Here is a 14,963-nt window from a genome sequence, read left to right on the forward strand (position 1 = left end):
TGCCGCCATCTTAACCGGAAGTCCAATACCTCTTTACTTTTAAAAATTGTTGAAAACCTCTCCCTCCTAAGAACTTTTTATGTGTGTTATAACTAATATTACTCTTATCAAAATATTATCAAAGTATTATTATAAAAATAATTTCAACATTCTGAACCCCCTAAAACAGCACTAGGGACAGCCAGGGATTCCCAGACTACACTTTCAGATTTGCTGTATTAGTGTAATGTTAAATGAGAACCCAACCTCAAAATAAATATATACTAAATATTTTACTAGACTGTTTTGTTATTTTTATATTTTTCCTTTGCATTCTAGATTTCAAGCATGTAAGTGGCACAGTGGTCTAGAGTCAGAAAGACCTGAGTTCAAATTTGGTCTCAGACATTATTTATTAGTTGGGTGACCCTGGGCAAGTCACTTAATCCTGTTTACCTAAGTTTCCTCATCTGTAAAATGACCTGGAGAAAGAAATGACAACCCTCTCTCATACCTTCATCAAGAAAACACCAAAAAAAAAAAAGCCATGAAGAGTCAGATATGAATAAAAAAAACCAACTAAACAACAGTAATTATAAAATTATGAAATTATGGCTGTAGTTGGGTTTTTTATCTCTGATGTTGATCCACTATAATGGATCTAAGAGGCAATTGAATCCAGTCCCTCATTTTATAGACATGAAATGCCTTGCACAGGGGAAAAGATATGGTTCATGAAAGATCTAGACCGACTTCTCCAGCTTTCAGATTCCCTAAAAACCTGTCCATTTCATTTCATCATTCTGAATTTTTAAAAATGTAAAATCTGACCTTGTAGTTCATGTATCTATCTCAAGCTTCTATCCTTTATATTTTCCTTTTCTCTTTGATAGTCTCATTGACTCCCACAGGTTTGACCACCACATTCATACAAATAACTCCCAACTCTTTATCTTTAGGTTTGGCCTTTCTTCTGAATTCATGACTCATATCTCCAACTATCAAAAGGACATCACCATCAAAATATATCAATAGCATGTCAAGCACAAATCAAATCTATTATCTTTCTTTCTAAAACTTCAACTCATTATATATCTCAGTTTATACCATCATCCATTTACTCAGTCTCCCATTTTGGAAATTTGGTATTATCTTTTGAGCTTTCTACTACCTCTTTTTTCACTTTCAATCAGTGAAATGTAGGAAGGCTACTCAATATCAGGTACTTTCTTATTTCATAGCTATCACCAGTACCCTGCATAGGGCATTATACAAAATAGGTATATAATGAGTTTTCATTTAATTAGATTAAAGATTTTTATTTTACTTCAGTTAGAGACTGAATGTACTATGATAACCCAACTGACAGATGCATTAGTAAATTTGTGAATTTTCTTTGGTAATTTTTCTTTAGAAAAGCAATTTGCTTATCTTATTTAGAATTTTAGAATTTTTAGCATATTTTCCTAAACCTAAAAATCTGTATATGAAATGCAAGATCTGTGATGCCAAAATATATTTTCATTTACTATAACCCCAAAATAAACTTGGCTTAACTGAAATTTGTTTTGAATATGAAACTCAACAGAACATAATTTAAAAATGTGCCCATTGTTCTTAGTTCATACATAGTCTTAAATCAGAAGATATGTAAATAATGTTTTTCTTTATGAAAGGAGTAGGTAAATTGTAACATTTTGGCTATAGACTTTTAAAATAAATGTAATTTCTTTGATTGATTGTCCTTCATTTTATGATATTAGATTATCAAATTGGGTGTCCAACAGTTTGTTAATTATTTATGATGATTAATAAAACTAAAAGTAATAGCCCCCTTTTTTCCTAGCCCATGGTGCCTAAATCTGCTTTTCTTTATAGATATAATGTGGTTGAATGAATTTTAAAGGGTGGCAACTATTGATTATTTAATGGACGGGACAATGTTAGTATGAGAAATGCTGAAGCAGCCCTATTTAGTGCTCTCCTATGCATTATGTAGGATGGTAGAAAAGTCCTATAACCCCTATTAATATTTAATAGATGTGAGGCAGCATATTACAAAACTGCCCTTGGCATCTGATCCAGTCAAAAAGAAGGATTTTTTTCAAGTATCCAAAAAAGAAGTCACTGGTTTCCCTATTCTCACATTGTGAACACATTAAACAAGATCTTTCCCAACATGTTTCATAGTAGACAGGGAAAGCCTTGAAATGCCATCATTTCTATTAACCAACTAAAACTGGTTAAATATTAAATAAAGTAATATTTAAGTTAATAAGCACCACCTAAGAATATTTAGTATTTCCAGCATTTTAACCACTTTCCAAGTCAGTGAAAGACATTAATTCATTCTAAAACAGCCACAGTCGTTGATGCTATATATTTCAGCACACTGTCTATTGAGCTGTCAGGATCTTCTTTATTTCTTTTAATTTGAAAGTAAAACAAGGAATTTTGAAATACAACTAAATTAATGAAGATTCCCAATCCACAGGGAACAAACTTCCCTTCACTTTGGACCTTCTTTTCTCACATTCTTTCCTTCTATTAGCTTTCACTGAAACTTGCTCAATGAGCAGAGGACCCAAACCCTCACCATTACTGAATAAACCTTCACTTACAAACCCTGAAACACTGATCCTAGGAAGGAAATCAGAATATTCCTTGCTTCTCACTGTCATTTCCAGACCTTCCCTTTACCACCATGAAAAAAGCAACCTATATTCTTCTTTGAAGTTAGTTTCATTAAATTTTTCACCTTATTCAAATTAGAGTGACATGTTGCATACAAGTCTTCATGTTCTTCCAACTTTCTCATGTAGTTCAGCATCTGGATCATCTTCTCCTCACCTCCTGCTCTTATTCTAGGTAACTTCAACATCCATTATTAATGCTCCCTTAAACTCTTTAAGATTCCATTTCTTCAGTCTCGTCAAATTCCTTGAACTACTCTGTTTTTCCTCAGCTACTGCGTAGTTGCACATAGGTCAAATGTTTCATTATTACCAACAAGTATTCCAGGTCTTTAATAAAAATGTCTAACATTCCTCTGTCTGACCACAAACTCCCTTATTTTAACCACTCTCAATGCCTCACCTGTCTAAAATTTCATGGGAACATACTGGTCTTCTACTTACAGTGATTTCTCAGAACATGATCTTGTTCTGACTTTGTTTTCCTCCCTATCCAAACATTATATATTATTTTACTTGCTGATATCAACAATTCATATCAACAGTTACCATTGATTCCATTGAATTATCTTCTTTATGCTGATGGTTTTCAGATTTACTTATCCAAACTCTCATTTCCATCTGCTTATTAGATATCTTAAACTAGATGTCCTGTGAACATCTGAAACTCATCATATCCAAAACTGAACTCTCTATATACCCTCAAGTTTTCCTTCTTCCTAATTTCCCTATCACTGTTAAAAGTGCCATCATCTTCTCAGTAATCCAGGTTCAAAACCTAGGTTTCATTCTCATCTCCTGACTATTTTATCCTCTTCCTCACACTCATTATAATGATAAGACATATGCATTTTGCCTTCCTAACATCTCTCACATATGCCACCTCATCCCTCTTACATTTACCACTCTACTTATGTAAATCCTTATTACTTTATGCTTATTGTAAGTAGGCTGTTGGTTGATCTCCATGCCTCCTTCTTCCTCACTCCAGTCCATCTTTCATTCAGCTGCAAAAGTGATTTTCCTAAAGTTCCTAAAGGTCCCTAGCATGTCACCTCTATATTCAGTGGTTTTCTGTCACCATCAGATGCAATGCAAAAACCCCTGTTTAGCATTAAAAACTTTTCATAACCTGGCATCTTTCTTCTACCTTTTTTCAGTATTCTCATATTTTATTTAATTCCTGTACATTTTGATTCAGACACACTGGCTCCTTTTCAGGTTTACACATGAACTTCATCTCTAGACTCTGGGCATTTCACTGGCTCATCTCCATCCCTGGAATCATTTTCCTGAAATCTTCATTTCTACTCCTGGATACCTTCAATTTGAAACTAAAATATTATCTTCCACAAGTCTTCTCCCATGTCCCTGAATTAGAGTGCCTACTCCCTGTTCATTATTTCCAATTTCTATTGTGTATATAGATTGTTTTACATATTTGTTTTCATGTTGTCTCCCCTTCATATTGTGAGCTCTTTGGAGGTGCAGACTATCTTTTGCCTTTCTTTGAGTCCCCATTGCTTGGCCCATAGTAAACACTTAATAAATGCTTGTTTACATGACTGATTCCTAAGCTTCTATAGTTTAGTTAACTTCACTATGCAAATTACTCACAGATTTACATATACAGACTCAGTTTCTCCCCTGAGTTCTAGTTCTCCATCTTCACTTGCCTGTTGGGCATTGCAAACTGAATTCCCAGAGACAAACCTGTGTCAAACTCAGCATTACTTGAACAAAATTCATTATCATTTTATACAAACTCATCCCTCTTCCAAACTTCCCTATTTTTCTCAAAGACCCTTCTATTGTTCAAGTCATTTAAGTTTGTAATTCTAGCATTATCCTTAATTCTTTTTTTAAATAATAACATTTATTAGGTTTGCATTTAATCAATTAATTAATAAGTCAGTGATCTTTTTTAAAACATTTATTAATATTTATTTTTTAGAAAAGTTAACATGATTACATAATTCATGCTCTTACTTTCCCCTTCACCCCCCAAAATCCCCTCCCCCCATGGCTGATGGGTATTTCCACTGGTTTTAACCTGTCTGATCGATCAAGACCTATTTCCAAATTGTTGATAGTTGCATTGGTGTGGTAGTTTCGAGTCTACTTCCCCAATCATGTCTGCCTCAACCCATATGTTTAAACATTTGTTTTTCTTCTGTTTCCACTCCTGTAGTTCTTCCTCTGATGGTGGGTAGGGTTCTTAACCATAAATCCCTCAGAATTGTCTTGGGTCATTGCATTGCTGCTAGTACAGAAGTCCATTACATTCTATTTTACCACAGTGTATTGGTCTCTGTGTACAATGTTCTTCTGGCTCTGCTCCTTTCACTCTGCATCAATTCCGGGAGGTCTTTGCAGTTCACATGGAATTCCTCCAGTTTATTATTCCTTTGAACACAATAATATTCCATCACCATATATACCACAATTTGTTCAGCCATTCCCCAATTGAAGGAGATACCCTCATTTTCCAGTTTTTTGCCACCACAAAAAGCACAGCTATAAATATTTTTGTGCAAGTCTGTTTATCTATGATCTCTTTGGGGTACAAAACCAACTGGCTGGATCAAAGGGCAGGCATTCTTTTATAGCCCTTTGAACATAGTTCCAAATTGCCAGCCAGAATGGTTGGATCAGTTCACAACTCCACCAACAATGCATTAATGTCCCAGTTTTGCCACATCCCCTGCAACATTCATTACTCTCCCCTTCTTTCATTTTAGCCAATCTGCTGGGTGTGAGGTGATACCTCAGAGTTGTTTTGATATGCATTTCTCTAATTATTAGAGATTTACAACACTTTCTCATGTGCTTATTGATATTTTTGATTTCTTTATCTGAAAATTGCCTATTCATGTCTCTTGCCCATTTATCAACTGGGGAATGGCTTGATTTTTCATACAATTGGTTTAACTCCTTATATATTTGAATAATTAGACCCCCCTGTTAGTTTTTTTTATAAAGATTTTTCCCCAATTTGTTGTTTCCCTTCTGATATTGGCTACATTGTTTTTGTTTGTACAAAAGCTTTTTAGTTTGATATAATCAACATCATTTATTTTACATTTTGTAATTTTCTCTAACTCTTGCTTGGTTTTAAAATCTTTCCTTTCCTAGAGATCTGACAAGTAAACTATTCTATGTTCACTTAACTTATTATTTGTTGTTTTCCTCTTTATATTCAAGTCATTCACCCATTCTGAATTTATCGTGGTGTAGGGTATGAGATGTTGATCTAAACCTAATCTCTCCCATATTGTTTTCCAAATTTCCTAACAGTTTTTGTCAAATAATGCATTTTGGTCCCAAAAGTTGGGCTCTTTGGGTTTATCATACATTGTCTTACTGATGTCACTTATCCCAAGTCTATTCCACTGATTCTACCTTCTGTCTCTTAGCCAGTACCATACCATTTTGATGGCTGCTGCCTTATAGTACAATTTAATATCTGTTACTGCTAGGCCCCCTTCCTTCAATTTTTTTTCATTATTTCCCTTGAAATTCTTGATCTTTTGTTATTCCAGATGAACTATTTTCTTCTCTAATTGCTACTGGTAGTGTTTCTAGTACAGTGAGTACCTAGAGGTGATAATAGGCATCCTTGTTTCACTCCTGATGTTATTGGAAAGGCTTCTAATTTATCCCCATTGCATATGATGCTTGCTGATGGTTTTAGGTATATACTGTTTATTAATTTTAGGAAAGGTCCTTCTATTCCTATACATTCCAGGGTTTTCAATAGAAATGAGTGCTGTATTTTATCAAAGGCTTTTTCAGCATCTATTGACATAATCATGTGATTTTTGTTTGTTAGACTGTTGATCTGGTCAATTATGTGGATGGTTTTCCTAATGTTGAACCATCCTTGCATTCCTGGTATAAATCTCACCTGATAAATGGTGAATGATCCTCTTGATCACTTGCTGGAGTCTCTTTGCTAGTATTCTATTTAAGATTTTTGCATCTATATTCATTAGGGAGATTGGTCTGTAGTTTTCTTTCTCTGTTTTTGATCTACCTGGCTTTGGAATCGGTACCATACTTGTGTCATAAAAGGAGTTTGGTAGGACTCCTTCTTTGCTTATCATATCAAATAATTTGTATAGTATTGGGATTAGTTGCTCTTTGAATGTCTGATAGAATTCACTTGTGAATCCATCAAGCCCTGGTGATTTTTTCTTAGGGAGTTCTTTGATGGCTTGTTCAATTTCTTTATTTGATATAGGATTATTTAGGTATTCTATTTCTTCTGCTGTTAATCTAGGCAGTTTATATTTTTGAAAATATTCATCCAAATCTCCTAGATTGCTATATTTATTGCCATATAGTTGGGCAAAATAGTTTTTAATGATTGCCTTAATTTCCCTCCAATGGAAGTGAGGTCTCCCTTTTCATCTTTGATACTGTCAATTTGGTTTTCTTCTTTCCTTTTTTTTATTAGATTGACCTGTACTTTGTCTATTTTATGTTTTTTTTTCAAAATACCATCTTCTAGTCTTATTTATTCATTCAATAGTTCTTTTACTTTCGATTTTATTAATGTAACCCTTGATTTTTAGTATTTCTAATTTAGTTTTCATCTGGGGATTTTTAATTTGTTCTCTTCCTAATCTTTTAAGTTGCACGCCCAATTTATTAATCTCTTCCCTCCTTAATTTGTTAATATATGCACTAAGGGATATAAATTTCCCCCTGAGTACTGCCTTGGCTGCATCCCACAGAGTTTGGTAGGATGTCTCATCATTGTCATTCTCTAATTGAAACTGTTGATTGTTTCTATCATTTCTTCTTTGACTAGCTGGTTTTGGAGAATCATATTGTTTAATTTCCAATTAGTTTTTGAGTTGCCTGTCCAGGTGCCCTTCTTAATTATTATTTTTATTGCATTATGATCTGAGAAGGTTACATTTATTATTTCTGCTCTTTTGCATTTGTTTGCAATGTTTCTATGCCCATTACATGGTCAATCTCTGTGAATGTACAATGTGCAGCTGAAAAGAAGGTGTTTTCCTTTTTGTCCCTATTTATTTTTCTCCACATATCTATTAAATCTAATTTTTCTAGGACTTCATTCATCTCTCTTGCCTCTTTCTTATTTACTTTTTGGTTTGATTTATGTAGATTTGAAAAAGGAATGTTTAGGTCTCCCACTAATAGGATTTTACTATCTATTTCCTTCTTGACCTCTGTCAGTTTCTCCTTTATGAATCTGGTTGCTATGCCATTTGGTGCATACATTTTGAGCAATGTTATTTCCTCATTGTCTATACTGCCTTTAATCAGGATGTAATGACCTTCCCTGTCTTTTTTAATCATATCTATTTTTACTTAAGCTTTGTCAGAAACCATAATTGCCACACCTGCCTTCTTTTTCTCATTTGAGGCCCAAAGGATTTTGCTCAAGCCCTTTACCTTAAACCTGTGTATGTCCACCCTCCTCATATGTGTTTCTTGTAGACAACATATGGTAGGATTTTGGTTTCTAATCCACTCTGCTATTTGCTTCCTTTTTATGGATGAGTTCATCACATTCACATTTAGAGTTATAATTATCAGTTGTGTATTTACCAACATTTTACTATCCTCTCCTAGTTCTACTCCTTCTTATCCTATTTCCTTTTAAACCAGTGGTTTGCTTTATGCCAGTAACCCTTGTCCCCTCCCTTGATTTACTTCCCTTTCTACCCCCTCCCTTATTATTCCCCTCTTTTTATTTTTAAGGCCTAATTAATTCCCCTCCCTTCTTCACCCCTCCCTTTTTTGACATCCCCTCTCCCCTGCTCCTTTTGGTTTATCCCTTCTGACTTTTTCAGTAGGGTTAGATAGAGTTTTATATCCCAATGGATATAGCTACTCTTCCTTCTCAACCTGTCTTCCAACCTGTTAATTTCCTTTTGAGATATTTCCCACTTCTCTTGCCACATCTCTTCCATCTTTCTTGTCATCTCAGATTTGAACTCTTTAATAGCTTGTGGCTAGTTTTCATTATTTTGGGAAGGTTTGAATATGATTACTTGTTTGTTCTCCTCTGTTGTCTGCTCTGTTGTCTGGATTTTATCTGTGTAAAAGTTCTCAAGTGTTACAGATTTCTTCTTGATGATCTTTCTCTTTTGGGGTTCTTTTCTCTGGCTTGCCTTGTGCCTTCTCAGTTTTATCTTCACACTCAGGGTTTGTCTGTGCTCTTTAGGCTCCTGAGGTCTCAGGTCTAGTTGTTCTCAGGGTCAAGTCTCCTGGTGGTCCCCTTGCTTGTTCTTCTGCCTGAGGCTCCTTTAACTGTCTCAGGGTGCTGCTTCCACAGTCATGCACCCCTCTGCACTGGGTCCCCACTCAAGGTCCGCACCTGCGTTCAGGATCCAAGTCCTTGCCTGTGCTCAGGATCTGTGTCTGAGCTTGTGTCCATGCCCATACTCATGCCTGTGCTCAGGGTTTGTGTTCAAAGTCCGCGCTTTCTTTAGCTTCTTGGGGTCTTAAGTCTTGCTGCTCTCAGGGGCATATCCTGGTGACCCCAGGTAGCTGCCAAGGACTTAATGCATGCCCCAAACTTGCTCTAACTCTGTGCTATGGCTTTGGCACTATAGGTTGGGTGGGGTGGTGGAGGGGTTGCTCAGCTTGCATTTAGTGAGAGCTGTTTCACCCCTTTATAGCATGGAAGTACCCCGATTCCACATACTTCCAATGCTACACCCTGTTGTGAGGTCCCTTTGTTCCTCTGGATTTGTTTTTATATCTTCTTGAGGAATCCTGTATGTTTCAGTTAGGAGAGGTTAAGCAGCTGCTTTTTACTCTGCCACCATCTTAACCAGGAAGTATCATTTATCCTTAATGCTTTACTCTCTTCCATCTGAAGGGACTCTGACTTCACATGGTATGCATTACTTTTTCTCAATATGGGGAATCTTATCCAATTGTTGGATACAACAATACCTGGATATTTAAAAGAAATATTTATGCCTGACCCATTTACCAGCTGCTAAATTTATCATACCTAGATGTTGTATATTGGATCCCACTATTGACTGTAGTAATATTGGCACTGGCTTCACTTAGGATGGGTTTTTACTGCATTCTGAACATTCTAACAGCCTGGAAGAGAAAACAAATCAGGAAAACGGAAAGGGAGGTGCAACTAAAATATTTAGAGGCTACAGTAAATGGCATTAAATATGAATTGGCACTGTTGAAGAGACAGGTTAATATGAATAATAATGTAAAAGATAAAGTGACACTGTCAAAACTAGAACAATACCACTGCATGAGGTGCCTATGGTGACCAATAATAAGAAGCTGGTCACAGTGAAACAAAAGAAAAACTTTACCCAAATGGATCTGGACAGTTTTTTAAAAAATACTCCATCATTTGATAACAAACCTGTGACTATGCTAAGAAAATTTGAGAAAGTTATTAAACAGTATAATTCAATGTACACAGACATGGACATTTTAATGGATGAGCTGCTGACAAAATGGGAAAAAGCAAAAATAGTATCAGAAACACCAGAGTGTCCAGAATTTAAACCAGGTTGGGATGAAAACAATTCTGGGGAATATGAAGAACTAGTAAATGCAAGGGAGGCACTCATCACCACCATGAGGGAACATTCAAATAGAACTGGGGCATGGATGAAATCTGAATGACTAAGACAGGAAGTCGGGGAAACATCATCCAAATATATGGATAGACTTATTGATTTGGGAGAAAGGTACTTGGCTTTGGACATAGAGATCGACAAAGACATAAAGCAATTGTGTAGGCAATTCATGAGGAACTCACATAAAGTAATCCAACATTACTTGCAACAAAGCTGTCCTTACTGGCCAGAATTTTCCCTTGAAGATCTTAGGAGAGTTGGCACATACATTTTTCAGGTGGACCATGATAAAAAAGGCACAATGAGATCCTCGATATGGTAGAAGATTTAAAAATGGAAATTATGGATCTAACAATAGAAATGAACAAAGCTAAAAAGAAAGAAAAAACAGTAATAGTACCAGAGAAGGAATACAGACAATCTAGATAAATCTTTAACCAACAAAGAAATCATAGCAACAGAGGTCCACAATGTTATTTCTGTGGCAATTTTGGACATTTCATGAGGCAGCGTCAGTCCTGGGCAAGACAGAATGTTGGATTTGACAGGGGAAATAGAAATTACTAAGCAAATAAATTTTCAAACAGAGGGTACAGCAACTGTTATGCACGTTATAGAGGTAATGGGTTCCCTGATAGATTTCAGTATCCGTATCAGGACAGGAGATCCAATTATCCCAGTGACTATGAAGGCAGGTTCTATCAGGGGTCTTCCCAAACAGAAGACATGTCCATAATGCAAAATTACATCGGGAATGGTAATAGACCCAAATATTCACAGGTGGTCAGTGGAAACTTTCCAAAGGCTGACACACTGAAGGGGGAGCATGGGGGAAAAGTGCCTTATGAACTTTTTATAGGGAAAATGGACTGGGTAATGAAAATAATTCTAAGGAGAGGCAATAAAGGACATAGATGAAGCAGAAGTATTATACTAGAAAAAGAAGAAATACAAAGTGAAGTAAAAGAATTGCAGAGTGAAGGACAGGAAGAAGAATTTCCTGATCCATCTATTATGACACCTATTATCCTGGTCTTTAGCCCGTCTTGAAGCACAGAACCTTATGTCACCCTAAAAGTGAGAAATTCACTGTACAACTGTCTTCTAGACATGAGAGCCTCTAAATCTGTGTTAAAGAAGTCACCAGACAGATTGTGTGATGGTGTGGGATCAATGCAGGTTGTGGGTATCTCAGGGAAACCATTGGAAGTGAAGAAACTACCACCCTGTATGGTATTCCTTGGTCCCTTTAGCATAAAGCATTTTTCCTGCTCATGCCATATTTACCAGCAAACCTTATGGGAAGAGATTTCTGTACAAACTTAGGGCTACCATCATCTGCACACCAGAAGGGGATATTTTGTTGGAACTTCCAGAAAAATCTCTGGAGCTTTTCCCAATATTGTTTCTAAACAGTCAAGAAGCTGAGGCAGAGAAGCCACAAATATATGAGATCCCCACAGATATTCCAGAAGGGCTATGGGCTACATCATCTAGAGACATAAGTCTACTGAAGTCAGCAGTGCCAGTCCAGACCAAAGATGGTCCAGCTCCATGTATTCCATAATACCCACTGTCAAAAGAAGCTGTAGAAGGCATAACAACTGTCATTGAGTTGCTAATCAAACAGAAGTTCATAGTACCCTGTATGTTTGAGTATAACAAACCCAATCCTACCAGTTAAAAATCCAAAACTGGATGAAAATGGCACAACAATATATCAATTTGTGTAAGATCTGAGGATCATAAATAATCATGTGTAAAGCGGCATGCGATGGTACTGAGTCCAGCCACAAACATATCAAATCCCAGCAGTGCAAAATTTTTCACCATTGTAGATCTTTGTTCTGCATTTTTTTCCATCCTGATTCATGAGGATTCCCAAAAGATCTTTGCATTCACCTTGTATTCAATACTCTTGGAGGTATCTGCCCCAGGGGTTCTGCGAAAGTCCTTTGTTGTTCTCCCAAATTTTAACTGAGGTCCTGACTAATATACACTTTAAAGAAAGCAGGCTGATTCATTTTGTTGATGATCTCCTGCTAGCCTCACCATCAGCCAAGGCATGCCAAAGAGACAGCAAGCACCTTCTAATTGAATTATTCAAAAGGGGACATAAGATTTCCAAGTCCAAGGTGCAATTGTGCTTGCAAAGAGTAGAATATTTAGTCTTTATTCTAACTGGAAGGGCCAGGCATATCTCAGAGGAAAGAATAATGTGTATTCAAAAGCTTACAGCACCAAAGACCAAAAATCAAATGAGAACTATTCTGGAAGCAATGGTATTTTGCAGACAATGGATACCAGGTTTTGGAGAACTGGTGAAGCCATTGACAGAAATAACAAGACTGTGTGACAGAGCCATTAAAATTAATATCAGAACACCTGGATGCTATTTCACAATTAAAGCATGCCATTTATTATCACTGGCTCTGAGCATGCCAGATTACAAGAATCCATTCATTCTGAATGTCCATGAGAGGACAGGTGTGGTCTCTGGGGTGTTAACACAAGTTTTTGGTCCAGTACAAAAACATATTGCACAACTGGATCCAATAGCTGCAGGAGTGCCTCCATGTCTCAGAGGCATAGCAGAAATAGCTCTGTTAGTGACAAAGATGGCAGACAGTTCTGGGGAATCTTCTTACCATAATGTGTCCACATGAAGTTGAAGCTTTACTGTTAAGACATAAAACTCAAGCCTTTTCAGACAAAAGGCTGGCTAGATATGAACTAATGCTTTTAGCAAATGAGAACATTACCCTAAAAAGATGTGGAAACTTAAACTCTGCTATGTTGTTACCAGACCTACCAACTTCTGGGGAACAGCTAAATGAGTGTACTAAAGTGGTTCAAATAACTGAGAAACCAAGAGACAATCTCTCTGATACAGCCCTGGAGAATCTGGACTTTATTCCTTTCATAGATGGATCTTCCTTTATGAGAGATGGGGTATGGTACACAGGAGCAGCAGTGGTAACAGAGTTTGACACAGTGTGGGTAGCAGCTTTGTCATCACATCTGAGCATGCAGGCTGCAGAGTTATTAGCCTTAAAGCAAGCTTGTATCATAGCCAAGGACAGCAGTGTAATAATTTTCACCAATTCCAAATATACATTTGGGATATGTTATGAAGCCAGGAGCCTATGGTTGCAAAGAGGCTTCTTAACATCCTCTGGAAAAAAATGGTTGCCAATGCACAAATAATATGTGAACTGTTAGCTGCTTTACAACTCCCTAAGCAGGTAGTGATTGTGCACTGCAGAACACATACCAAAAACACAGATTTTGTAGCCTGTGGCAACAACAGAATGGATATGACTGCAAAATTTGCAGCAATTAGCAGACCTGAGCTATGCTTAAATCTTGCTCTGATAACTCCACAACATCTGGCTACAGCATATAATGACAAAGAAGTGCTACAATGGAAACAGAATTATAAGACAGAAAACAAAAATGTCACTTGGGTAGCTTCATATGGAAAACCAATACTGCCAAGAGCCTTTTATAGTCAGATCTGCCAAAGCATAAACAGGATCATTTTGGTACATAGGGAAGGGTTGACACCATGAAAAAGGCCTAGATAGTCCCTGGAATAACAACAATAGCATCTAGGATTTGTACTTCTTGCCAGATTGTCAGAAGTTTAATCAAACCATGTTCAAACAAAAAGCTTTTGGATCCAGACCTATAGCTTTCTCTCCCTTTGAGTATATACAAATCAATTATATCACAATGCCAAAAGCTGGGAACTATCAGTACTGTTTAGTGCTTGTGGATCAGCTAACAGGATGGCCTGAGGCATTTCCAAGTAATAAGAACACCTAAAATTGATTCAGATAGTGGATCACACTTTACGAACTCAGTTTTTGCAACAGATCTATGTAAAATTTGGTATAACACTGAAATTCCATGTCCCATTCCCAAAGCTCTGGGCAAGTGGAACACATGAATAGAGAACTTAAAACTATGGTGGGAAAGCTCTGTTCAGAGACATTTAAAATGGCCAGAGATTTTACCATTTGCATTGTATTACATCAGAACCTGGCCCAGAATTGATTTGCATGTTTCCCTATATGAGATGCTATTTGGCCATGCCTCACAACAAACAAAAGATTTTACCCTTGTCTATGCCTCCTTGCTGGGTAGAGATTTCACTATTGCTGAATACCTCAAACAACTGCAGAACAAAATCAGAGAATTGCAAAAACTGGGAATATTAGTTCAAGCTGGACTGATTGATTTTATACTTCATGATTTTCATCCAGGTGACACCCTATATATTAAGAATTTTACTAGGACTAGTGCCACAGAACCAGTGTAGCTAGGACCTTTTTATATTCTGCTTACAACATCTTAAGTTGTAAAGGTTGCTGGTAAAGATTCATGGCTGCATTGCTCACACATGAAGAAGATTTCATCAGGAGAAGAGGTTGACATCAGTTGAAGAAGTCTGCAAATGAAGTTGGTAAGAAGAGGAAAGAAGAGGGAAAAACATCACAAAAACACAACACACCCACACAATAAAAAATAAGAACAAAAACACAACAGAGACAACTATGACAATAACACATGGACAAAGGACTTTCCTCTCCTCTCCTCTCCTCTCCTCTCCTCTCCTCTCCTCTCCTCTCCCCTCCTCTCCCCTCCCCTCCCCTCCCTTCCCCTCCCCTCCCCTCTCCTC

General features: G+C 36.8%; 1 protein-coding gene across 1 annotated transcript in view; it reads left to right on the top strand.

The window, feature by feature from the left end:
• Positions 1-14,963, top strand: part of SAMSN1 (SAM domain, SH3 domain and nuclear localization signals 1) — a 169,003-nt gene that overhangs the window by 108,812 nt on the left and 45,228 nt on the right. Inside the window, exon 7 of the mRNA XM_044666919.1 lies at positions 14,732-14,743. Coding sequence (XP_044522854.1) covers positions 14,732-14,743 — 12 coding nt within the window. The remainder of the gene's footprint in view (positions 1-14,731; positions 14,744-14,963) is intronic.

Source organism: Gracilinanus agilis, chromosome 3 (assembly GCF_016433145.1).
Source record: "Gracilinanus agilis isolate LMUSP501 chromosome 3, AgileGrace, whole genome shotgun sequence".
Classification (NCBI taxonomy): Eukaryota; Metazoa; Chordata; class Mammalia; order Didelphimorphia; family Didelphidae; genus Gracilinanus; species Gracilinanus agilis.